The sequence below is a fragment of the Lissotriton vulgaris genome, chromosome 11, assembly GCF_964263255.1.
Source record: "Lissotriton vulgaris chromosome 11, aLisVul1.2, whole genome shotgun sequence".
NCBI lineage: Eukaryota > Metazoa > Chordata > Amphibia > Caudata > Salamandridae > Lissotriton > Lissotriton vulgaris.
This window is the reverse complement of record NC_141699.1, coordinates 102,653,113-102,680,380: the sequence shown is the minus strand read 5'-3', so window position 1 is coordinate 102,680,380 and position 27,268 is coordinate 102,653,113. Positions and strand designations below refer to the sequence as shown.

At 47.2% G+C, this 27,268-nt stretch overlaps 1 protein-coding gene across 1 annotated transcript in view; it reads right to left on the bottom strand.

Annotated features, from left to right (window-relative positions):
• Positions 1-27,268, bottom strand: part of GGT5 (gamma-glutamyltransferase 5) — a 237,089-nt gene that overhangs the window by 53,583 nt on the left and 156,238 nt on the right. The window contains exons 5-7 of the mRNA XM_086942787.1: positions 21,101-21,258; positions 10,601-10,747; positions 673-809 (exon numbers count right to left, since the gene is read on the bottom strand). Of these exons, the coding sequence (XP_086798913.1) occupies positions 673-809; positions 10,601-10,747; positions 21,101-21,258 (442 nt within the window). The remainder of the gene's footprint in view (positions 1-672; positions 810-10,600; positions 10,748-21,100; positions 21,259-27,268) is intronic.

The following is a 27,268-nucleotide window of genomic DNA, read 5'->3' as shown; positions in this document are numbered from 1 at the left end:
AGTGCATTCTGTGAATACCAAAAGTAGTAAGTTTAGGATTTTGTCTCTAATTAGTTCTGTGAATTGGGCCCACTATCAGAAACAATTGGAAATCACAATTTAGATAGCATCACTGTTAGAGACGAGGAACACTCATAGCGAACTAATACTGGCTTCCAGTTAAGAGTGGGATTGAGTTCAAAGCCCGATGCATTGCACACAAGATCAAGTATGCTCAGGGCACACACATTCTAAACCAGCTAATTGTCTCATACAACAGCTCGCGAGACTTGAGGTCAAGCAACCGCTCCCTCCTGGCTGTCCCAAAGCTCAGAAGAGCCAGAGGTGGAGGATGGTCCTTTACATAATTGGCACCCAAGCTCTGGAGCTCCCTCCCCATCCATTTGAGAGCAAACCACAGTCTCCTGAGTTTTAGAAAGCAGTTGAGGACACATCTGTTCAGTTAGTCAATACATCACCTCATTAGTACTATGTCTGCCAGCGCTGGGAAACCCCTGTTTTGGTAGCCACATGCTCTACAAATCTAGGTAACACAAAAAGACCATGCCTAATACATCTACCCAACCCACAAAAGAAAGAGGAAATCTTCACTTGGTTGGCGACAGTCCATGTTAAAGTAAAGGTACTTTGGGCATGATCTCGCCTTGTCTTCCTATGGGATGTCACGCTTACCTCCTTCAAGTTGGTGAACTGCGGGTCCAGTATCTTGCTCTTTTGCCCATTGGCAAACTTCAAGGCCTCTATGATGCGATGGTATGTCTCCACCTTTGCACTCCTTCCCTTCACTGAGTCTGGGCTGAAGTTGTACCCTACAAATGGAGCACATTTTCATTGTAACTCTATACACAGGATCAATCAGGCTATTGTGCCACCAACTGGTAACTACAGAAGCGCTTGCGTGACATTTGAAAGCAGTGTGCATAGCAGCAGGAGAAAGCCAAAGATAGTTTAGCAGGTTACATTAAAAAGCTTCTCCAAATCAGAGTATGGCGCGCATGTTACTGTGCCCTTCCACTGGTGTACACCCGTCACCTGCTGACTTGGTCAACCACAAACACCTGTCTTCTTTTACAAGTGTGGCAAACAAGTAAGCCGGGGCACACAAGACAGTGCAGCACATAGGAGTCTGAACCTAAGGTGACACCACCCAGGTGAACAGAGCTCTTGCTAGCCTGACACAAGTAGTATCATTGTAAAATATCAATGATTTAAAGCCCTGACACAAATATATTTAAAAAAAAAGTATATTATATAAATATATGTGATTTTTTTTTTTTTTTTAACATCATTTTTATTGCATCACCAATATAATTGTACAGACAAGATAATCAAAATTACAGTTTCTCTGTGTACAAGGAATGTTATTGTCCATTGCGTTCTTGTTCGGGAGGCTCGCCCCTTTCTCAGGTACGGGTAGCCTCTGTCCATGAGTATTTCTCGTACCACTTTACACTGTCTGACATTAGTTTTACTAAAATATCGCTGGGTTGCTTTTGTGATTTTCACCCCTCCCCCGCCCCATAATTTTCGTTCCCCAACAGCCCGCCAATTCCCGCTTCCTTCCCTCCCCCCCCGTGGTCGCGCTGCGCTGATTCATCGTTGTAAGAACGTCTGTTGTGATGTAGGAAGTACATACATTCGCTAAGGTGTGCCCCCCGGTATGGTGACAGGGTCTGCTACATCCAGCTCCTCCTCGCCCTCCTGCTCCTCATCATCTATGTCACGGAGCACCTGTACCATCAGTTCCCACGCAGTTGCCCTCTCCAAAGCCTTTTCGTCATTTGTCCTCCAGGCCATCTGGTACCTCAGGGTGCTCTCACATGCCGCCCACCTCAGGCATTCCCCCTACCACCTTTTATATGCGGGCCCCACCCTCGATTTCCAATTCCTCGTTATCTCCCGCTTAGCTAGAATGAGCCCCAAGTCTATAAATTTGCTGGTAGTCTTGTTTCTAGGCGTGTGCGGGAACCAATGGAGGATGCCCACCGCTTTCGTGTACTGGATGTCCCTGTCTGTTGCACTGTTGAGGGCCCGCCCAACTTCCTGCCAGTAGTCTCCCAGAGATGGGCAATCCCATAACATGTGACCCAAGTCCGCCCCAACCGTATTGCATCTGGGGCAAGCAGCGTTTTCTATCCCAAAATATTGTTGTATCTTCCCCGTTGTGAGATATGCCCTGTGTACGATGTAGAAGTGGATTAACTGGAACCTGGCATTTCTCGAGCTCTTCCGTGCCCGCCTCAATAGTTGGCCCCAGGTCGTGTCAGGGATCTCTAATTGAAGGTCCAGCTCCCACTTGGCCTTCAGAGCTGTCAGTGGCGGTAAGGCCTCCCTCTGTATCCTGGAGTACAGGCAGGTGACAGCCTTAAAAGTCCCCGCGGCCATCATCGTGTATTGACATGCCATGGAGGTGCCCGGCTCCTGCAACCCTTCCCCCCAATGAGCCTGCATAGCGCCCGTGACCGCTGCGTGCAACAAGTAGTCGCCCCTCGGCAGGTCGAACCGCTCCTGCAATTCCTGAAACGGCAGCAGTACCCCACCCTCATACAGATCGCCCAACATTTGTATCCCCGCTTCCTCCCAGCCCAGCAATCGCGACCAGTCCCCTCCATGTGGGAGGGCCGTAACCATCCCCAACGGGATTTCAGGGGCATACATAAGGCGGACTCCCGCCCGCTTACGGGCCCGGTCCCAGCAGAGTCGGAACGTCTGCTCCTCGACCGTCAGATCTCCTACCCGAAGTTTCTGGTGTAATGTGATGTACGCCAGCACATGTCGCGGGGTGCCTTCTATTCTCGCGTCCTCAGGGCCTCTATACACTCTTGCGACCTCCTGAGTGAAAATCTGCAGCTGCGCGGCCAGATAATACCCCTCAAAATCTGGCACAGCCAATCCTCCTTCATCCTTGGGGCGTTGCAGAGTATCGAGCGATATGCGCCTCCTTCCCGTGCCCCATAAGAACGCTATGACCAGAGATCTCAGGCGCTTAAAAATAGAACTCGGGACCCACACCGGGAGCGTCCTAAAATAATACAAGAGCCTGGGCAGGGCCACCATTTTGAGCAGGGAGATCCTACCAGCCAGGGATAGCGGCAGGGTAGACCAGAAGTCCATGTTCCCCCGTAAGGCATTAATGCAACGGGTGATGTTACCCTCCAGCAAGTCAGCTGGGGTATGATAGACATAGACTCCCAAATAATGCAGACAGCGCGGTTCCCACCGGAGTTCCTGCGCGGTGAGTGGACACGGTTCTCCTGACCTCAGGGGGAATAAGCAGGACTTAGGCCAGTTGACCCTCAGGCCCGATAGCCGGCCAAACCGCCCTAATAACCGCCGTGCCCCCTCTAGCTCGGGGCCCGCGTTAGCCAGAAACATCAGCAGGTCATCTGCGTATAAAGAAATGAAATGTGGCCTGCCCCTAAATGATAAACCGGCGTAGTGGCGACCCAGTCTGGCCTCTACAGCGAAAGGTTCCATCACTAGGGCAAAAAGGAGCGGAGATAGGGAACACCCCTGTCTGGTGCCACGCTTAACCGGGTATTGCCTCGAGATCAGAGCACCCACTCGGACTCTCGCTACCGCATCAGTGTACAGGACCTTGGTCCAGTTTATGTATCCGTCCCCCAGCCCGAAGCGTCGCATCACCTCATACAAGTACCCCCATTCAAGGCTGTCGAAGGCCTTCTCTATGTCAATAGAAAGGACAAATGGAGAGACGGCGCCCGGCCAGTCCGCCCCCATCAGTCTCGTAAGTCTGCGAATATTGTGGGTAGTGTTGCGCGTCGGGATAAAACCGCATTGGTCCTTATGAACAAGGCCAGTCATATGCATCAGCAGTCTGTTGGCAAGAATCTTACTCAGGATCTTGTAGTCCGTCGTCAACATGGACAACGGACGGTACGAGGATAAAGCCGCTCCTTCTCTGCCCGGTTTTAAAAGCGGGATCATGAGGGCTTCACACATGGAGCCCGGGAGCCGACCCCTTTCTTGCGCTTCATTGTAGACCTCTCGCAGCCGGGGAGCAAGGTACTCCAGATATTTACTATAAAACTCTATCGGGAGTCCGTCGAGTCCCGGGGTCTTATTTCTAGCCATTTGCTTTACTGCACATCCTATCTCTCCGAGCGTTATGGGCCGACCCAGCTCCTCTGCCTCCGAATCTTCCAACCTCGGCAGTTGTAAGCCGTCCAAGAACTCTCCTAGCTCTTCTGTCCCCCCTGTTTCACCACTTTCATAGAGACCCTCATAATAAGTCCGAAACTTATTCAGGATCCCGGGTTGGGTATGGCAGAGCTCCTCCCCTGTCTCTTGGATCATCATGATCGGCATACCCCTCCTGACTGGGTTAGCGAGCCACGCCAACATAGACCCCGCCTTATCGCCTTCCGCGTGCGCCCTCGTCATGTACGCCTTATGATCAAAGCAACGCAGCCGTTCCAGTTCTACAGCCAGCCCCTCCCTGGCCCCACCAAGCCCCTCCTGCAACTCAGGGTGATTCGGGCGACTCTTCTCCAGTTCTCTTAACCGCGTTTCGGCCTTATCTAAATCATCTAACAAAGTCTTGCGAGCCCCAGCCGTGTGTCCTATACAGTGCCCCCGCACCACCACCTTAAACGCGTCCCACTCTACCGCCCTCGTGGAGGCCGTGCCGTTGTTCTCATCAAAGTAGCTCTCAATACGGTCTCCCAGGGCCTCCCTGAACAACAAGTCATCCAGGGTGTCGGGTTGCAGGCGCCATGTTGGTACGCAGTTAGCAGTCACCATCCAGTTCAGGGACAGCAACAAAGGGTTGTGATCTGACATCGTCCGAGCCAAGTATTCCGCCCCTCCCACCGCAGAAAGCACGCATGATGAACACAGAAACGCGTCCAGCCTAACGTGTAGATCATGCAGGTGCGAGTGAAAGGAGTAGACCCTAGTAGTGGGGTGTAACGCCCTCCATGCATCTGTGAGGGCCCAGCTCTCCTGCCACTCCAGCCTGCGCTTGGCTACTCTATGCGCTGGGGACGCATGCAGTGGGGGATGGGACCTATCCAATACCACATCCGCAACCGAGTTGAAATCCCCCCCCAGGAGTACCGGCCCCGCCAAATAGCCCGCCAGTTTACCCGAGAGTGTAGACAAAAATGCGGGCAGATCCACATTGGGAGCGTACACACTGCAGAGAGATACCACCCTGCCTTTCAGCCTCCCCTCCACTGCCACATACCTGCCCTCAGGGTCCACCAATGTTTTTGTAACCTGGAAGGGAACCCCCGCTCGTATCCAAATCAGTGCCCCCCTCGCAAAAGCTGAGAACGTCGTATTAAACAGCTGCCCCCTCCAACGCCTCTGCAGTGCAACCCCTTCTTGTTTATTGAGATGTGTTTCTTGCAGGAACGCTATGTGAACCCCCCTGCGCTTGAGGTATGCCTGAACTTTATGCCTGCGTGCCATAGACTGCATACCCCGCACATTCCAGGACACACATTTCAACGCCCCGGTACTAGCCATTCCCCTTCACACAACCAGACCGAACAATACAGATCATTGACCTCGCTCTCTCCGCGACCACGGACCAACCCACCCTCCCTCTCCAAACAGGAAGCCAAACCCCCCCAACAACAACTACCCCCCGAGCAACCCCAACTGCTCTCGACTCCCACCCCCCCAGGACAGGCCCCCCCACAACTGGAAGTACCCCCATCCAAACCAACACTCCCAACCACCCCTCAAAGAAAGGCAGCAATGGTCGCAGTCTCCACTGCGATGACCTTAAGGGCCAGTAGGGCGTGGTACGATGCGAAAGGTTCGTGAAAGTAAATCAACCCCGCACACTCCGCCCCACAATCCCCACATCATAGCGCCCCGAAACCTCAAGTAGCAGTGCTCCACTGCCACGGGCCCAGCGTCCCGGTGTCCAACCAGCGAGTCCACTCCATTAGTCCAGATTAACACGCCTCAAGTATCTCTCCCGAAGTCTGCGGCGTCACGATAGGGCCCCGGGCTCCACCAAATTCCGAGAGTCCCGTCTCCGAGCCCGTGCCCGGGTCCTCCGAGTCCGTGCCCTTCCCGGACTGACTTCTGGTAGACTTGGATAAGTCCGCCACTGCTTGTAGGGCCGCTTGCCTCTCCGCCTCCGTCTGTGACACCAAAGGTTTGCCGGTCCTCCTGCGGTTCTTCCTGATCCGTTGAGATTTCCTGATCGGTTGTGTCACCATAGCCTCCTCCTCCCTGGCCTTGGCACCATCCGTTCCCGCTTTATAAGTGTCCCACCAGGCCCAAGCGTCCGCCGAGGACGTGAAGAAGAGTGTCTGTTCATCTACCACCACTCTCAGCTTCGCTGGGAATAACAGGGAGTACTTGATGCCTTCATCCCGGAGCTCCCGCTTAAGGGACAGGAAGTTCGCCCTGAGCCTCTGCGTCTCAAATGTATAGTCCGGGAACATTGTGACCCTGTTGTTGTCCACCTGAAAGGGTCCCGCTTCTCTTGCCCTTTGCAAAAGCCAGTCTCTGTCCCGGTAATGGAGCAGCTTGAACACCACTGGGCGAGGCGGGAGGCCCGGGGCCGGCGGGCGCGCCGGAACCCTATGCGCTCGCTCAAGGGAGAAGAAGGGGGACAGTCCCTCCGGTGCCACCTCCGTTCTCAACCAATTATCGAGATAGCCCATCATATCGTCACCTTCAATTTTTTCTGGCAGGCCTACGAGGCGCACGTTGTTGCGCCTATTCCGGTTTTCCGCGTCCTCGGCCCTCCGCTCCAGCACCTTCAAACGATCCATCACCTCCGTCATCTGCGCCTTCACCGCTGCCTGGCTCGGGGCCAATTCCTGAACCGTGATCTCCACGGATTTCACTCTGTCCTTGAGCTTATCGTGGTCAGCTTTGAGGAGGCCCAAGCCCGTCGCCACCTGGGCTATGTCCTGCTGCAAGGCGTCTTTAGTGGTGGCGATGGCCTCCAGGATCCGGTCCTGCATCCGTTGTAGCGCCGACTGGTCACGATCCGCTCCCTCCGCAGCTTCTGTATCGGTCGCACCATCTCCCTTCCCTTTCGGCTTCCCCATCTGGGCCGGTATGAGCGGTGGCCTCCAAAGCCGTCGCCGGGCTTTACCCTCAGGAAGGTCCTCTCGCAGCAGCAGCAGAAAAGGCCCGCCGCGTTTCGCGCCAGGGGCACCGCTCTAGTCTCCGGATCCAAGGCTGCTTCTAGGGAGCAGGGTTTCGATCGCCTACTAGTCCAGCTGGCGCTAGTCGTGCTCAGAGGCCCGGGGCCATCGTCACTGGGCTGTCGCCATGTTGTCGCCGCCGCCACCAAGGGTTCGGATCCCAACCACCGCCGGTGGCGCTCTAGAGGTCCACTCTTACACCCCGAGCGGGGCGCGATGCAGCCGCTAACACCTCCTATCTGTGGAAGTAGCAATCCTCAATGTGTCTCCGGGCCAGCGACTCCGTCGTCCCCGTGCCTCATGCCACTGCCGCCATTTTAGGTCGATGATTTCACGCCTGAGTTCAGTTTTCAGAGTCAAATATCGGGCTTGGGATGGCCCCGAGTCGTCCGCCGTCGGCGCCGGACCTTCCGTGGCACCGTCCAGTGTCGGATTATATCGATTTCGTCGGGGTTCGATCAGATATTCAGGATATTTTCCGGGATCGGGCGCGGAGCTCCGAGCTCACGCTGCCTACCTCCTCGGCATCCAAGCCACGCCCCCATAAATATATGTGATATACATAACACATATCATATATATAAGTAATCTAGTATATAAGTATACAATAAAATACATACTTTGAGTTCCTGCCTAATTCATCTCCTCCTTTTCCTCGTTGTGTGTAAGTTAACATGATTTGAAGGGCAACAACAATTATAACAAAGTGGTTGAAAACCACACAGTGTAGGGACATATTTTTTTGAAGCGACTGATTTCAGCAAACATGGAAGTTAATGCAGGTGATCAGATAGTAGTAACATACCACCAAGGTCACCAAAGTTAGAGCTTTTAGGCACATGATAGAGAGATTCGTCCCTCCTTGACGAATTCCAATCTGGTTTTACTCAAGCTTGTAGTACCGAAACAGCCCCACTTCAAGTGATTGATGATGCCCTGCGAGTAGTTGACTCTGGTGAATCTTGTCTCTTGATCCTTGTTAACCGCATCGCTGCGGCGGCTATTCCCCCGCAGCGCTAAGGGGGCGGGGTGGCCGCGCGGCGGCCACATGCTGGTGACGGAACCGCTCCGTCATAAGCCGCGGTTGGGCTGTGCTCATGACGGAGTGGTTCCGTCATGGGCCCGTCCGCTCAATAGAACGCGCCGCGCAGGCGCGGCGGCAGGGCCATGACGGAACCACTCCGTCATCAGCACAGCGTCACTCCAGCTGATGACGGAGCTGTTCCGTATTCAGCATAGAAAGGGTTAACCTCGCCGTAGCCTTTGACACTGTTAATCACAACACTCTTTTGAACACTTTAAAGCTAACAATGGGTTTTGAAGGCACAGTGCACAAATGGTTGGAATCATTCCTCTTTGGCAGATCCCAGATGATAGAAATAGTTAATTGTCTCTGCACTTTAATGGCTGTTGGACAAGGTGTCCCTCAAGGCTCGATCCTCGCGCCCACTCTGTTCAACCTCTACATTGAACCGCCGGATAATCACCTAAAATAAACCGGGATCCATTATCACCTATATGCAGATGACACCCAAATCTGCCTAAAGGTTTCTTCCACTCATGACATTTCAATTCTCAACTCCACACTCAACTCCATCCACTACTGGCTGTCAACTCATCAACTAATAGTGAATCCTTCCAAAACAGAATTCTTTCTCCTCTTGACCTCACTATCTCCTCCTCCTATACAATCTTGGATGAAAAACCTGAACATTCTCAACAACAAGTCTATCATTGTTGACAGTCTCAAATCTGTAGGTGTAATCCTTGATAAAAGGTTCAACTTACAGTCCCATATCAATTCCATCGCCAAGAATGCACATTACCAACTGCGCCTTCTCTGGGGGGTTTGGCGCTTCTTTCCTGAACAAGACCTAAAAACCTTGGTCCAATAATTGGTTCTCTCCAGATTGGACTACTGCAACTCTCTCCCTGCTGGCCTCCCACAATTCTACCGTTCCCCTCTAAAATCCAACCTCCACTCAGCAGGTCGCTTCGTATATGGGGCTAAAAGAAATTATCACATCTCAACCATACTGTTGTCTCTTCGCTGGCTTCCTATCGAAGCAAGGTCAATTTACAAGACTGCCTGTATCACCCATGAAGCCCTGCACACCTCCACCCCACACTATATAGCTAATAAACTCAAAATCTCAGGAGGCTCTAGAGACCTTCATGCAATGCGGAAAACTTACTGCTTGAACCACCTATCTTGAAAAGAGAAAGATTTGTGGCTCAATCCTTCTCTGGTAATGCGACCAGAATCTAGAACTCACTTCCTCAATCCCTCCGAACCACCAACTCATTCCGGACCTTCAAAATAGATCTTAAAGCTCTCCTCCTCCAAAGACACTTCCTGGAATAACTCAACCTATTTCTTGACCACTATGACCATATAGCACTCACATGGGGACTACTGTGTAAATATGTATTTTACTCCTGTTTCAACCTAACGCTGCCCCCTTTCATATTTTTACAATATAAATATGCAACCTGTTAGCGTTGTAACTACATATTTGTAACTTGTTAGCGTGATCAGCCTATCTTGTGTACCTGAAACTTTATTTATGTAATTTGTTAGCATGTTTAGTCTATCTTGGGTACCTTTTGTAATTTACCTGCCACTCATTTGAGATCAACTTTGTAAACATGTATTTCACTCCTCTTCCAACCTAACACTGACACCTTTTATATGTTTTACAATATAAATATGCAACTTGTTAGTGTTGTAACTGCATATATGTAACTTTTTACCGTGTTAAGCCTACCCTATGTACCTATAACTGTATATATGTAACTTGTTAGCATGTTTAGTCTATCTTGTGTACCTTTTGTAACTTACCTGGTTCTTCTGTAAAGCGATCTGACACCTTTGGGTATAGTTCGCGCTATATAAAACGGCATTAAATAAATAAATATACAAATAAAGAGAACCAGTCTCTTGGAATCTGTTTCAAGAAGTGGTTGGAGGGCTGATGGCACAGACTGAAGCAATACAGTGTTATTATTATTATATTTCTTATATAGCGCCAGAATCGACCCCCGAAGGGGTATCTCCGCGCTTGCCTTGGGAACCCGTCCTCGTTTTTCCCTGTGAGATAGCCCCTATAGGGCATCCCCAAGGTGAAAGCCAGGCATCCCGCCGCGGGGGGGCCGTTGTGGAGATTAAGCAAGCTTAATGCCCAGAGTTGCTGAGTGTGAACCCATGATTAGGTCAGGCACCGAAGCGAGAATTATCGAATCCGTGGACATTTGAGCTCAACACCCTGCCGCGTCGGGAATTGAACCCTGGTCCCGGGTCTGACCTCTGCTTCAGGGTCTGCCTGCTCTAACCAGTGAGCCACACTTCTCCAGTGTGGTGGGACCCGTGATGAACCAAGTGGAAACAAGACACAAGTGGTACCCAGGTGCCGATACAAGAAATACGTAGCATAAAAACTGAGTGGCGCTCAGCTTACCTTTAAGGATATTGAGGATAAAGCTCAGGATTGGCCCTGCGGCAGGAGGGGGAGGGGAATACAGAGTGTACTTTCCCAGCGACACATTCAAAGCTGGAACTATTTCGACTTGGAAGTTTTTTAAATCATTCAGGGTCATTGTGCCCCCTATTGGAGAGAAAAAGAAGAGGTAGTATTAGCATAACAAAAAAAAAGATTTTTGCATGTATATTCTCTGCATACCGAATGAGCGATAAGAAAATGATCTGGGCTTTTCCTTTGCACCAGAAGTAGTGAATCGATGTATTGCACAAGATGAAGAGAGATTGGTCTTTCAAACATCCCATGTTTAATTAACATTACAACTTAGCAAAACTATTCATATGACATTTTTATTTGGACAGGGACTGAAGGACAGCTTACCCAACTCTCAAACTGGTTGCAACGGAGATCTGCTGATATTACGTTTAGAATGAACTTCAACAAAAAAGAAATACACTTCATAGGCAACTGCATCAAAAATCAATAAGGATATCTGCAAATTCCCTTTTTTACCAAAGAAACAGACAACAGTCTGCTCCATTATCATAGCTTTCACTCACACAAGCTGTGGTGCAGTTTTTATGGGTACAAAGAAACTGTCATGAAAAAGATTATTTCATGTATTCAGGACAAGTCTTTAACAAGTTAACAAAATAAGGGTATCTGAAAAACTCTTTAAAAAATCCTAAAAAACAGAATGGCTTCTCCCCTCCTTACAAGAATCTCTAATAAAACAAAATCCCCAATAGCATGTGTTATGTATTATAAATCTAGTAATACTGAGATGAACAGATAAAACAAATCACATATCATCAATTCTGCAGGATGTGAACTTGAAAAACAAATGTTGATTCTCAAAAAAGACCTTAAATCTCAGTGATGGTTAATTTGAGCACAGTCTTCTCCAGCTAACTGCGAACTTGGATATTTGGATTGTAATCATGTTCACTTTCACAGGAGACCCTTGAAAGGCGGGGCCCTGGGCAAAGACCGACTGTGCCCATGCCTTTAAGGGTCTCTTAGTTAGGGAAGCAGCATGCCCTTGGAAGTTTAAGGTGTCCTGGTAGAGCAGGATGTGTATCGCATACTGTCTGAAACATCTACTGGTACAAAGGGCTTCTACCAAACATTTATGTTTTTTCTCGTTTGTCAGGACCACTGCCGACTAAGAGGAGTTTTCGACTTGTGTGTGCTTCTTCAGTCTGGTACTTTACTCAAGCTTGTAATGCCCAGCCACTGGCAATGAACCATTGGCTCAAAAGGATTGCTTGAAAGACCATGCTTGCATTCATACAAGAAGGCAGTGGACAGGTCTTTCAAACATCTTGCATGGAGGGGACTCTATCTCTTCAGATGACCTTTCTAAGGGGCACGTGAGCAACCAGTGGCAGGATAGAGTTCGGATGATGTGCATGGTTATCTGACAACTCAGCAGGACGGGCGCCTCAGTCCGTTACCTCCACCAACCTGAGAAAAAAACCCTGAATAAATGAGCGAAACGAGCAACCGAAAGACCAGCAAACCACACACAAGGACGTCGGAACACTGGGGGCTCGAGCAGGAGAACTTTTGATCAGCGGGGGAAAGCTGCAACGCAGGAATAAAAGCACCACAACGCCGGACCGAGCAAAGCATAAGAGGATAGAGAAGATGGAGCCACACAGCAGCTGAGTCCGCGGGTAAAAGAGAACGGGCGAGAGGGGGAGAAAGGCTGCAAAGACACTCCGCGCTCAGATCCCAATCACCCCCGGAGCCGTCCGCCAACCAGACCGGCGATGTAAGTGCCAGCAGAGACAGCAAGCGGTAACAGCAAACGCCGAAGGGGCCAGAATAAGCATGCGGTGGAAACAAAACTGATAGCACACACGGACAGCGGCCATTTTAGCTGCAGAGCCCACCCACCCAAAGGCCATAATCTCTGACGAGCACAAATAGTGCTGCGGTAGTACCGGCGCATACGAGCAGCACACAACCTACAGCAGAAGCAGCAGAGCTCAGGAGGACAATCATGGAGAATGCATAAGCAGGCGGAACAAGCCAGGTAACCCACCGCCTAATTCCCTCACACAAAGCGAAATTGAAAGGCACACAGGGGCCAGCCATCTTGGGGAAGCCAAGCACCAGAGAAACATTTACGCAGATCAACAACCGATAAGGCACACAGCAGCGGACACAGCGCCGCACTGCAGCGGTGATAGCGCACAGCAAGATCACCCAGGGCACGAAGAGGAGGGGAAATAAGACCGCCTGGGATGCCAAACTGGCACGGAAAACGGAAAAGAGACATGAAACCGAAAGCCCTGCCTTAAGGGAGCGGCCATTTTAACCAAACCGAGTGAACAGAAAGACACGTAGCGGAACCGAGGGGGCCAACAAGAAAGCCAAGAGCTGCAACGGAGATAGAGCACAGCAGACCACCCAGAGCACGAATAAGGGGGACAACAAAACCGCCGGGGGAGCCGTAGCCCCCGCTTAAGGGAGTGGCCATCTAATCACACCGCGCAAGCAGAAAACCAAACCTCCCAAACAGACATAGGCCAAGGCTAGGCCGCACCCAGCAGGGACACTATCGAACAACAGGCCACGGTACGCCAATATAGATTCCATTCAACCATCGGCAAACATCGGCGAGGCAAGCGCAGTAGTAAAGGAAAGTTACAAGGCAGCAAACAAGGCATCTCGCCAGTAGCCCGAGGCAGAGCTGGCGGGTGCAAAAACCAGAACAAGGTCGATCCGGGAGCCAAGCAGATACAGACTCGACCGACAGCACACTAGCAGTATTAGTATAAGTCTTTATTTAGATATAAAACAAATATCTTTAAAAGAAGATTACAAGTTCATGTTGTATACAGGCTATTAAAATGAGGACAACAGAAACAATCAATTAGACAGCCATAATAAAAATAGTAATCTACCACATCCAAATCCTCCTTATTCCATAGCATTTTAAAAAGAGATAAAACACAAAAGAAGAGAGACAAACAGAGGGAAATTTAAAACATAATGTGCAAACCTCTTCACCCCTTTTTATGTTAATTCCACTATCTATAATTTCATACATATAAAAACAAACCAATGTGCTTAGGGGTACTACGCATGTTCTATTCATTTTGACCTCCCTAAAGATTCGGAATATGTTGTAAAGTGCATTGTGTAATTAAAAAGATAGGGGGGAAGCGTTAACAGACCTCTTTTGCTTAAAATTACGATACACTTGCTGAATGAAGTTTGTTAGTCTTATATTTAAGTCTGTATTTTCAGGGCTCAGAGCCACAATGATGGCTTGCCTGCAAGTCCGAGCACCCAGCCTTTTCCATTCAGCCCTAAGTTTGCGCCTACGTTGGAGGTTGAAGGCCGGGCAGAGGCAAACCACATGCAGCAGAGTTTCAGCTGCTTTGCCGCCCCCTCTACAGGATAAGTCCTCCACCGTGCGTCGCCAGGGGGGTAAGTTTTGCAGAAAACGCCAGACACCCATTCTAATGGCTATAAGCCTGCGTTTTAGATACAGTGAAAATGTGCAGGAGAAATAAGTGGCAGGGGTTAGCCGACTGTAAGAATTAACATCTGCCCAGAAGTGACTGCGTTTTGAGAAGAGTGCTTTGTCTAGGATAAGTGATCTCATTCTAACACATTTTTTATACTGACTTTAAATGCTGTCTGGCTAGGATTGAGGGCCCATAGGTCGGTTGCTGACATTTGTTGGATGTAGTCCTTAAAAAGGCAACCAAACGTTCCTCCTGGGTTTTTCTCAATGATTTCTTGCCAGACTAGAGATTCTAATGTGCCTTGGTCGGCCTGTCTTAACTTGTGACAAAGATTTAGATATGCACTGATACAGGAAACTTCATAGTTTGGTAACCCCATCTCTAATCTTATCTGTGCTGGAGATGCAGAACTTGGCAGCTGGAGAACCTTTTTTATAAATTTTGGTTGTATGTTGATTTAAAACAGTGTTCATTTTACCCTTGAATATCTCTATACCATACGATAGAGTAGGGCCGATTTTCGCTCTCAGGACTTCCAAAAGGGGAGAAAGAGTTGGGCCTGAGAGATTTTTCGAGAGCTTGGTTAGTGACACCGCAAGTGTCGAGGCTTTAACTACAATCTCGTTACGCTGTTTTATAAGGTTACCCATGGTGTCCAGATGGACACCTAGATATTTATACGACTGACCTATGGCGAGGCTTGTGTTGTTAAATGTCCATCCGCCACCGGCATATCGTTTCTTCCCAAAGGGGACAACTTGGGCTTTCTTTAAGTTGACTTCTAGTTGGTTCATGATCGTGTAACGGGACAGTGTGTCAAGGAGCCTTTGCAACCCGACCCTGGTTAGGCTAAACAGAACCAGGTCATCTGCATATAAAAGGTTACTTAATGCCGTGCCTCCCACCTTTGGTGGATGACTATTTATATCATCCAGGGTCCTTGACAGGTCTGCTATGAACAGATTGACAGCACACAAGGAAAGGCCCACCAGGTCCGCTGGGAGAACAGACCACCTCAGCAGCAGGAGCACAGCGGAAAGGTGGCAGGCTAGAAAGTTACTTAGCCAGAAGGGGTTTCAGCGAAATGGCAAACCAAGAAGGCAAAGGAGCCAGCGAGATAAAGAAATATAAAAACAACCCTCCAGACTCGCTCCTAAAGCTAAAAAACGACACAACTCTGGACATGATCCTCAGGAAAGTCAACAAAGGGAATGAGGTTGCAAAGTCCACTAAACAAACAATTGACAACATGCAGCTAGAACTAGCAGCTATAAGAGCGGATCAACACAAAACAAACAGCAGGATAGACACTGCAGAAACGAGAATCAGCGACATCGAAGATGCCAACACACAGTCAAATACGACGCTAATCTCAATCTCCAAGGCCACCAGTATCCTCCAGAAGCAGCTGGCTGAGCAAGATGACCGCACCAGAAGAGGAAACATAAGGCTGCTCGGAGTCCCGGAAGGGGAAGAGGACGTGCCAGGGTCCTGCTCAGCCCTCCTAGAAGAGCTTATCCCTCAAATCACGGGCCTTAAGTTCGACAGACATTTCGAACTGGACAAAGCATATCGTGTGCCAGCGATGAAACTCCAAAACGGTCGTGGCCCGCGCCCAATCATTTGCAAACCCCTAAGGTCGCAGCAAACAGAGGCTATCTTTGCAGTGGCAAGGAAAAATCAGACCTTAAAATGGAAGGACAACAAAATAATAATCACACAAGACTTCTCACGCCAAACCGTCGACACGAGGAAACGCTTCCTAGCCCTGAGAGAAAGAATGAGGAAGGACAACATCACCTTTAGCTTCGCAGGTCCGGCAAAACTGAGAATCATGGACAAAGGGCGTACCCTGATCTTCGACGACCCGGATGAACTAAGAAGACAACTCCGCGGTCCTCCTCCAGAGGATATGGAGGCCCAACTCTTGGGTACTGCAAAGAGAAGAGCTTCGCTGGACAACACAGGCGTTACGGGCCACTCCAGCCAAGGTCACTAATGCGGCCACAAGGGAAGGTCAACCATGGGAAACAACAACGATACCTCAAGCAACCACTCTACCTCATTGCACAGCTCTACCTCGAACTTCAGACTGCAACAAGGAAATGTACCTCAGTCCCCGGGGTGGATTTTGACATTACCTCGTGACACCGAGTCTACCTCAGGGTAGGCACGCCTACCTCACCCACCCTGGGACAGGGGGACCTGCAACTACGTAGAGACTTTTTCATACATGGCCCATACTTTACAAGTGAACATTATGTAAGGACTTGGGGCCAAGACCCATGAGGGGATGGAGGGTCTGCAGGGTAATCGAACCTTTTTCGGCCACTAAGATCGGCTCACTATGAAAACCTCGGAGGGAGGGATGGGGGGAGGGAACTTTGCTGACGCACGTCCACTGTTCAAAATGCGTGGGGAGGGGGGAGGGCGGGCGGTGGGCAGGAGGGGCGGGGGGGCGTCCCAGTACAGATCATACACATCTATCTCTATCTTTCTCTAACTTTCACCTTCTTAACTGACATACACACTCAGCCAGCAAGACTATCAGAGCAATCCATCGGGGGAACATAAGGTAGCACCGGCGAGGGGCAGGGGGGACCAAAATGCAGGGGTGCAAACTACCCAAAGACAACACCAAAAAAGGGAAATAATAAGCATAAACCATGACACAACATAGGCATTCCCAGCTACTCTCATATCTAAAAGTAACCTCGCTTAACGTTAAAGGGCTTAACCACCCGATCAAGAGAAGGAAAGTAATCGACTATCTTACAAAACTAAAAAGTGACGTGTGCGTCCTTCAGGAAACTAAACTTTCCAAAGAGGACGCACAACGCCTGAAAGCGAACTGGATAGGCCTAACCCTCTGCTCACCAGCCGTACACAAAAAGAGAGGTGTAATAACACTAATAAATAAGAAAGCCAGACTAACCCTACACGAGTGTTACGCGGATGAGGATGGGAGACTACTAATAACCAGTCTAAAGCGTGGGGAGGAAACAGTACATATCGCCAATATTCCCGGCCCTAATACAGAGGACGAGTCCTTCTGGAGAGAGGCGGTGAACAAACTCGGCAATCTCCCCCTGGATGAGCTCCTGATAGTAGCCGGGGACCTCAATCAGGTTCTAGATCAAGCCATAGACAGACACCCACAAAGAGCCAGCCACCAAACTCAGGCACAACACACCCTTAAGAACCTGTGTGCCAAGCTCCACCTCAAACACCCATGGAGACTCCAACACCCAGACGCTAGAGACTACACTTTCTAATCCCACCCCCAAAACTGGTACAGCAGAATAGACTACATCCTTATATCAGCCACACACACCCACCTCATAGAGCATATTTTATTTATTTATTTATTTATTATTTAGCATACAGAGATCGCACCGAGAACAGTGTCAGATCACTCCCTCATCAGCCTAACACTTAGCGGTAGCCACAACGAACAAACAAGCCGTAGATGGAGATTCAACAGCGATGTCATTAGGGACCCGGCGAGCGCAGCTGCCATAGAGGAGGCCAATAAAGATTACCTAGAATTCAACGAAAAGCCAGGCACAGACAAAGGAGTACTCTGGGACGCCATGAAAGCCACAATCAGGGGCAAAATAATAAGCATCAAGTCTAAAATGAACAGGGATAGAAACAAAACAATACTAGAACTAGAGAGGCAGATCAAAGACCTGGAGATGCACTATAGCACTAATCTAGCTGACAAAAACACACTGACGACCCTAACGAGGAAAAAATATGAACTTAATAAAATATTAAGCGAGATGGCCGGCACATGGATAAACAGATACAAAGCCATAAACCTCTGTTCAGCAAATAAAGCAGGTAAAGCCCTTGCATCATATCTTAAAAGTAAGCAGAGGCAACACGCCATTGGGGCAATTACAGACTCTAACAAGACATCCCAAACCGCCAATAAGGAGATACTCAGGGTCTTTAAAGAATTTTATGAGGAGTTGTACAAAGAGGACAAAGATCTAAACTCGGATGGGGGAGCTGCCTTCCTGGACAAGCTGAACCTACCCAAGCTAACAGAGGCACAACGTGCATCCCTAGAGCTAGATATAACAGGAGCAGAGATAGATATGGCTGTGGCTGCCCTAAAGGACAACAAGGCACCGGGCCCGGACGGCTACACAGCAAAATTCTACAAACACTTCCTCCCCCATAATTAAGAACACAATGAAAGAGGTTTTCACACACTGCATCAGAACAGGGAAAATTACAAACTCAATGGCGGAGGCCAACATTATAGTCATCCCCAAAGAGGGGAAAGACACACAATTCCCGCAGAATTACCGCCCTATCTCTCTAATTAACGTAGACTGCAAGATCTACGTGAAAATACTAGCAGGGAGACTCAACGCACAGCTCCCAAGCCTCATCCACAACACGCAGGTGGGCTACCTCAAAAATAGGCTATCCCAAGACAATACGAGACTCCTATGCCACATAATAAACTACGCCTCTGCCAACACGAAACCAGCGTCATGATCGCGCTGGACGCAGAAAAGACTTTCGACAGTGTCTCATGGCCCTTCCTCGACCAATGCATGCAGAGTTTCGGCCTAGGTGACAACTACAGGGCAATGGTAATGGCACTATACAAGGATCCTAAAGCCCGAGTAGCAGTAAATGGGGGCACATAAGGGGCACTATCTTTGGAAAGATGTACCAGACAAGGCTGCCCACTCTCCCTGGCACTGTTCCTACTGACCCTAGAACTCCTACTGGTCATGATCAGGAACAACGCCGGGATAAAAGGGGTGACGGTCAAGGACAATTCTGTCAAACTAGCAGCATATGCAGATGACATACTCATCATGACAGAGGACCCAGAGCCCTCGATAGAAGCACTAATGAACACAATCGATGAATATGCAAAGGTAGCTGGATACAAGCTTAATAGAAGCAAGTCCGAATGTAAACCACTCAACGTTCACACCACTAAGGACGTTATAGGGTCCTCAGGACTACACTGGCAAAGAGGGGCCCTAAAATACCTAGGTATCTATTTCGACAGGGACCTCAAGTCAACACTTGACCACAACGAAAGATCAATAATAAATAAGATAAAAGAGAGGCTAGACATGTGGTCCCCCTAGTATGTCAGCTGGTGGGGCTGGCTAGAAACAATAAAAATGATGATAACACCCATGGTTAACTACCTGCTAAGCATGCTCTCACTAATAGTCACAGAGGACTTTCACAAAAAACTAAACACTATGACAAACATGTTCCTCTGGAGGGGTAAGAAAGCCAGGATATGCCTCCAGAAACTAAGGCTGAGCAAGGACCTAGGGGGGCTCAACGTCACAAACTTTAAGACATTCCAGACAGCCTGCCTAGCCAGACAAGGCATACACTGGCTCACGCCTGAACAGGGATATACGCCGGCTTGGCTGGAGCTGGAAAGAGCTCTGCTGGGTGGCCTTAAACCAGAGGCTCTCCTCACTGCCAACAAACACCCACAGGCAAGCAACACAATTCTCAAAAACACCAAAAACGCCCTCCTATATGTTGACAAAGGAATGGAAAGGAGCATAAGGAACACAAAATGGGAATCTATTTGGTTCAACACAAAAATAAAATACAAAGACAGTATACTTACCTTAGCCTCATGGCCCCAGCGGGGTATCTCTACCCCTTCCCAACTAGAGGAACACCCACCACCCTCACCAGCCTACAACGGGCTCACAAACTCCCTGACATAGAACTAACTATATAACTTCCTTAAAATAAAGGCAGCAATCACCAGAACAGCCATAAGCAAAGAGGTCCCAACAATCCATCAATACTTGACCAACCTCAACAAAATCGGGCACCAAACCTTACACCTATATAAACTCCTAAGCGCAAAGACAACTAAATTAAACAGGAAGGCCATGGAGTACTGGGAAACGCTGCACGCCGGGCACTTTAGCGGGAGAGAAAAGGCACACCTCTGGTCTTCAGCAAGCAGAAACAAAGTCACCACTAACTAGCACAAACTAAATTCTGGTTCCTACACAGAGCGTACTGGACCCCGGCATGCCTAGCGGCGGTCGAGCTCAGAAACAACGAATTATGTTGGAATTGCCAGAAACAGAAAGGAGACATATCATCATCCACTGCCCCAAAGTAAAGACATTCTGGGGGAAGGTAAGCGATTTCATCTATAACGTAACGGGGTACACACCACAACTAGACATCCTCAGCTTAATAAACGCCTTCATGGCCCCAGAGATACACTCTACTAACGACAGGAGCCTCATTGAGCTACTCCTCACAGCGGCAACTAAGGCAATCCTTTCTAACTGGAAGGACATTGGTAAAGCCACCTTCAAAGTCTGGTTTAACTGGGTCACCTTCCTAAGGGGAGCAGACAACATAACAAAAAACCAAACCTCCCAAGTCGCCCAGGGCAACGAGATGTGGCACTCCCTGGACAAACACCTTGACTCGCACAAAACGCCCTGGTGCCACCCGTCAGTAAACTCTGTAGTCTAGCAACCAACCACTCTCCATACTCGTGTCCATTTTTCTCTTTCTTCCTCTCACTTTTCTCCTACTCACCTCTATACATTGTCTCTTCCTACTTAAGGAGGCAACGCACATGTACGCTGAAGTGCTGCCAAGGTTTTAAGTCGATTATGTATAAGCATCACTCAAGCATCTCTGTAAACCAGAATGTACCAACAGCTATGTTTGTAGCTACAGCAAGACCAGTATTGCCTTCATCTTTGTCTGACTCTGTACTGTGATTGTAAAAAATTTCTTTCTAATAAAATCTTTTGAAATAAAAAAAATCTCCTCCTACAGGGTTTTTAAAATTGAATCTGAGACAAGAGTACCTGGAATGTATTCTAGCCAGTCAGTAGCAGACCATACATAGTCCCTGGTATTCTTGGCGCCCAGAATGGACAGTATTTCTTTTGAAAGGTTTCACTGGTAGAACCACACATAGAACACAAGTTAGTTTGATGCTTCTCACCTGCCCTCCTGTTGTCATTCACAATCTTCTGTGCCAGTGCACCCTTGTAAAATTCATCGGCTCCACCTTCTGCCACCAGGCGTAGGGTTTCTGCCAGTGCTGGTAGCTTTAGAATGTCACCTGTCCGTAACACATCGCCATCTTTGCAGAACACCTGGCTGTGAAGACAAAGCACACAATCCTTTATGTTGTATCACTTGCTAGCAGAGCAACAGTCCCTGCCCCGATCAGAGGGTGCAGTGCCCTTCCTCCCGGCAGGTCTTTCATCTCCAACGACTTTCTCTACATCATGTATACCACCATTTGGGACATCACAAGAAGCTTGGGAGGCAAAGATGGAGAAATTGGCCAGTAGAGCTCTGCAAATGATACCCACCCTTAAATGCACATAGAAAAAACAGGCTAAGAGTGGGCAGACCAGCTCATCGAAAGGGATGTATACCAATATATCGAACACAGAAATATCAAACTGCGCATATATTGACTCCAAAGTATCATGAAGTATCATGAAGGTGAGCGTTATCGGGATGTATAGACTTACCATTCTAACTCAGTGGCTTATTTTGGAAATATAATGTCAGTCCACAATTTGTACTTGAAAAATGTGCAAATCAATATGGCGGAGTCATGAAATTGTGCACACAGATGCCCAGCTGTGACGAAGAAGTTGAGATGTCAAAGTGGGTATCCAGATTATTAGTATAAAGCAGGTGCAAACAAGCATCTTATCACAGCAGCATCCCAGACAGAACAGTCTGAACAGTAATATTTATTATCCTGAATCTGCCATGGTTCTAAAGCAAAAGAGGAGAGCCTAGCCGTCTACTAACCAAGGAGGAAGGGTGGGTGGAAGAAATGGGACAAAAAGAAATAAGGGTAATGAGATGGGAAAAATGTTGCCATTAAAGGCCAATGAACATATATGATGTAACGCATCCTACCACTACAAAGACAAGGATCAAATAAGACTGGAACTTCAAGCAACAAAACATATACTAGACTGGGATCAAGTAGTGACTCCACATTCCACCACAAGAATCAGGAGAAAAGGCAGATTTAAAATTTATGGGCCCGATTCACAGAATTGACTTAAGACAAAATCCTCAACTTACTACTTTTGGTATTCACAGAATGCACTTACTACTTTTGGTATTCACAGAATGGATTTACGACTACTAATTTTATGTCCGCACTCGGGCCATAAATTCCGGCCCAGAGGCGGAGTTTGGGGTCTGGAGGCGGAGCTTGTAGCCCAGAGGCTGAGCTTCCGGCTTGGAGGCGGAGCTTCTGGCTCAGAGGTGGGGATTTAGCCATGGTCGAAATCTCCACTTCTGGGCCGGAAGCTCCACCTCCGGGCCGGAAGCTCTGTCTCCGGACTGGAAGCTCTGCCTCCAAGTCAGAAGCTCCACCCCCGGGCCAGAATTTACGGCCCGAGTGTGGAAGTAAAGTTAGTAGTCGTAAATCCATTCTGTGAATACCAATAGTAGTAAGTGCATTCTGTGAATACCAAAAGTAGCAAGTTTAGTATATAGTCTTAAGTTAGTTCTGTGAATCGGGCCCTAACTTTCTCCAAGAATCTTTCCTAATGGCAATGGAATCTTGATTGTCAGTAGAGGGTTGATCACAAAATCTGACATGTTTAGAGCTTTCACGTGGTGGAATTACACACCTTGAAGCCATGTTGTATCGTGTGGCAAGATTATTAGGATAAGTCTCCATTCCATTCTCGCACCTCCTCAACCTCAGACCCAAGGAAGAATCACTCATCACAATGGGTGGTGTCCTTCATAAACCCTCCACCTGGTGCCTCGCCTCAAGTTCTAGCATTTTCTTTCTTGAGTCGCCACACTGGTTTTGTTAACTATCACTAATTTCATGGAGTAGGAAAATGTGGACTTGCCTTAATAAACCCTCCCTGGGAGAAAAGCATTTACCCACTCACACACTTTTATGTCTGCTTGTTGTACTTTTTTTATTTGTTGGACATATATAGATGTTTTTCTTCATTTGTGTTGTTTTTTGTAAATCCTAACACTGATTTTATCTTGGTTCGATGTTCTCTGTTCAGACTTGTTTATTAATTTCTTGAGCCACCAATGACACAAGTTGGTGATTTACCTTTTAGAGATACGAAGAAACGTTTGCGTGTGAGCAAATGGGAGTAATACGTTAGGTCAAAACGCTCTCTCAGATTCTTCTGGACTATGATTACTTAACTAGGAATGCTAATTTTATGCAATCTTTGAGGCAGTAGTAGAAATATTTCACTTGGTAATAGCATTGTGAATCTTAAAAAGGTGTAGTGCTATGACAAATGTGATGTGTCCTTACAGGGCCACCAATGGTGTTCTCTCCACATGTTATAATGTTAATATTCATGTGTGGCCATGGTGCCCACTTTCTAAAAGTTTAAGGCTCACTCCTGTCAGAAATTTTCTTTTGTCACCCATCATGACCAAATTGCCAACCATGTCCAATTATTTTGCCAGATGGTAGAAAGGCTGAAAATATCCCTTTAAAAATCTGGCAGTGGCAATACCAATTACCGGATACTTTTTAATGGATTATTTAATCTCATCCTTTATGGTCTGCTGCCAAAGCTTATTTTTTAGTCACTTTCCATGAAGACTGATATACAGCTTCCAAGTGCAGCTGAGTTTCCCTTTCTACAGTGTCCTTTGGATGTGATTGTTCTGCAGCAGGAAGTTGTCATTAGCAGTCAGCTGAGAGATGTTTCTTGCCTGGTACAAATCTTGCATAATATTCTTGTAGTTTAGAGCTTTGCAGCGAAATGCTTTGGTGGGGGAACACCCTTCCACTAGTGAATATATGTTAACTAATGGCTTATGGTTGGACCTAATCAGAGATTTGTTGCCCCATTTAGTGTCTGAAGCGGTTGATGGCTCAGACTTATGCCAGCAGCTTCTTTTCTATAACTACTAAATCATGTCCTTATGAAGGCATAAGAATCTTACCCATATTTAGTCATAGCCCACGCAGCCCAAATACGGCAAGGCTACTTCCTTAGATTCCTAGAGAGCACAACGAGTTCTTTCGATACACCAAACCTTCAGCAACCTGGGAATTCCCCATGTCTTTGTTTTGATTTGTCATAGAACTCCTGCGAGCACTAAAGGAACAGTCAGTTCTTAGTGACATCTTTTATTGACGTCTTATGTCCAACCTTACGTCAAACACGGCACCTTCCAGGTATAAATATACCAACACTTGCCTTAAGCAACACACGGTGGTGTGGAGCAGAGCAGCTATCTACTTATCTGAAGCCCAGCTGATGCGAGAGCAGAAGGAAGCCGTCCCTCCCCTTTGACACACCGGGAAAGAAGCTGCCTTTTCTCACGCCGAGAAATCCAGCTCCGGTGTTTCCAGTCACCCTTGCGGGTTACTGGGAGATCGAGTCCTGAGAAACAAGATACAAGACCTCCTTCATTCTATGACCAGGGTACGGAGCTGATTCAAATCTTAGAGCGAATTCTTTATTCAGATTCTTGGCAAAAGAACCCAACTTAACTTAAAACTGCAACTTACTTACTCCTTCCCACTTATTAGGCTTAGGTCAGGTACACCAGGGTAGGCGTATCTTAGAAGCACCAGTTGAGTTTGTTAGTCAATGTTTTTATGTATGTAACTATTTTATCCGTTTTAAAGTATCATATGGCTAAGAAACCATATTAATGCTTTTACAGTATTATTTCATAATACTCCTTTTACTGTACGCACTTTACTTCATGATAAGTATTGTAATTGTGGCAATTCATTTCTCTTGCATGAGAAAGAAGACTGCTCAATAAAATAACACCTTTTATTGAAAACGCCAGTCTCTCTATTTCTCTGCACCCTGGTGAAATTAAGCATGCACGATTGACTGAGTGAAATAGCTGTCTATTTTTTTCTACACAACTCTGGAGATATACTCCTTATTCTGGGGGATCAAAGTTGTCATGTTATATGGTTGTCAGAAGCTAATCCCTTCTTGTCTAAATCAGGGAAGTTAACCCCTCCCTATTCATTCAAGAACATTTCTAGTGACCTCTGAGCTAGCTGGCAAAACTAATTAAGTCTAACATAGTCAGTAGAGACCTAGATAACCTTAGTCCTACTTCTACACTGCTGTTTATGTTATTCCAATGCACAGAGCCTATTGGGAATATAGGAACTACTCTACAATAGGAGCTGTAACAAATGCTTCCTTGATTGACTCAAAGGCAATTTGTTGACATGCACCCCAAGTAAACTGGTGGCCTATATTTAATAATTCCCTTAGTGTTTCCATTTTCTCATCTGAGGTTTCAACAAACATATCATAGTATTTACAGAATCCAGAGAAAGATAATAGCTTCTTTGCAGTGTCGGTGGGGCTGTGTATTTTCGATCGACTCTGCTAATTTTAATTTGGGGGCAACGCCCTCACTGTAAATTGAGTGACCTAAATAACCTACTTTTTTCTGTAAAAATTAACTTTTTTCCGTTTACAATACTAACCCTTTATTTGACACCCAGGGCCACATTCATTTGAGAACTTCAACATGGTTTGCCTCATTTTTGGCGAAAATAAATATAACATCCTAAAAGAAGGCCAGAAGAAAATCTAAGCCTTTAAAAATATGAAACATCACCTTATGAATAGCAGCGGCAGCTGAGGCCAATCGAGATCTCACTTGTTTAAAGTAAAATAAACCAAATGGTGTAGTAAAAATAGTAAGATTCTTGAATTCAAGAGCATGCTCCACCTGATGAAATGCTCCTAAATTAGGAATACCATCGCCACCTTCTAACATTATTATCATGTAATTATTGTTCAGTAACTCATACTTATCAACAAATGTACAATTGGTATATGCTCTAGGGTCAATACAAAAGCGAAGCATGTCATCCTTCTTTTTAGGAAGAACAATCAGGGAGACCCATTCTGCTCATTCAACTTCTTCAGTAATATACTGCACTAGCATATCTTCCCTCATGTTTTGCAAGTCTTTTTTTTAAACTAAAATAGAAACAACCTTAATTTCTCCTTTACACAGTCAGAGTTAACTTTGTGCGTGATCCTGTTTCGACAGCTATCCATTTTTCCCAGAACATTCAAAAACGCAAAGGAGTAAGCTTTTACAATTGTCTGACAAAAACCAGCAGCATTAATAGTTAAAACCTGCTCATGAGACCAAGGAACTAAAATAACACCCAACATGCATTGCGACCTCCGTTCTAGCAAACACACCCCCTGTAAGGCAACATAAACATTGATCTCTGCCAATCTGTTCTTGAATTTCATGCTGCCTGGAAAGGTACCCATAGGTATTTCCCTTGATTGACACAGCCATTACATAAGGTTCTTAAAAGTTTCTTTGCAATACCTTATAACACTTTTTCAAATATTCCTTTGCAATAATAGTTTATGAAGATCCTTCACCCACCATGGCCTCTAAGCTTTTCCTCGTGGTGTCGATAACACACCTGGATGGTCCAGGATCAATCCCTTCAGTTATACTAATGATACGTCTTAAGGACAAAATCATATTATCTATTCTGGAGCGCTCCATGTCCACTTCACTATCCTGACTGATCTGAGCCATTTTCAATTTCTCTATTCTTTTGCCATCTCTACACATTTGTGAAAAGTGTCCTTTCCTATCACAGTTTGCAGAATCTTTCCCAATGACTGGACATCCTTTGAATGAGGTCACATGAAACATACTGCTGTGTCCCAGTGTCGGTAAACTACAACAGGGCAAAGTCCCGGGGCCGCCTGGATCTTGGTTTTGGCTCAGTATTAACTGTGGAATCGGGGATGCTGCTGGATCCCCATTTTTTCCAGTACTGAATAAATGCACAATTTGTAACTCAGTTCTTCGTTGGGACTTGTTACAATCTGCACCAATCGAGAAACGATTGTCAAATTCAAAATATAATAAATACAAGTATAAACAACTCCCAGAACTCTACGCTGAGAACAGCATTCAGTGCCCCTTACCCATGTTACTCATGAGTTCAAGTGAAAGCATACTTCCTAATTCTCTTCAGATCTGACAGCTTATGCCTCCTTTTGGAGTGCTCTGTCTATTTCCTTTACTGTCCCCAATCCCCGGGAAAGTGTTTATGACCCCCTGCCAACTCATGAACTCCCTGAACACATTATGTTGAGCGCCAGTTCCT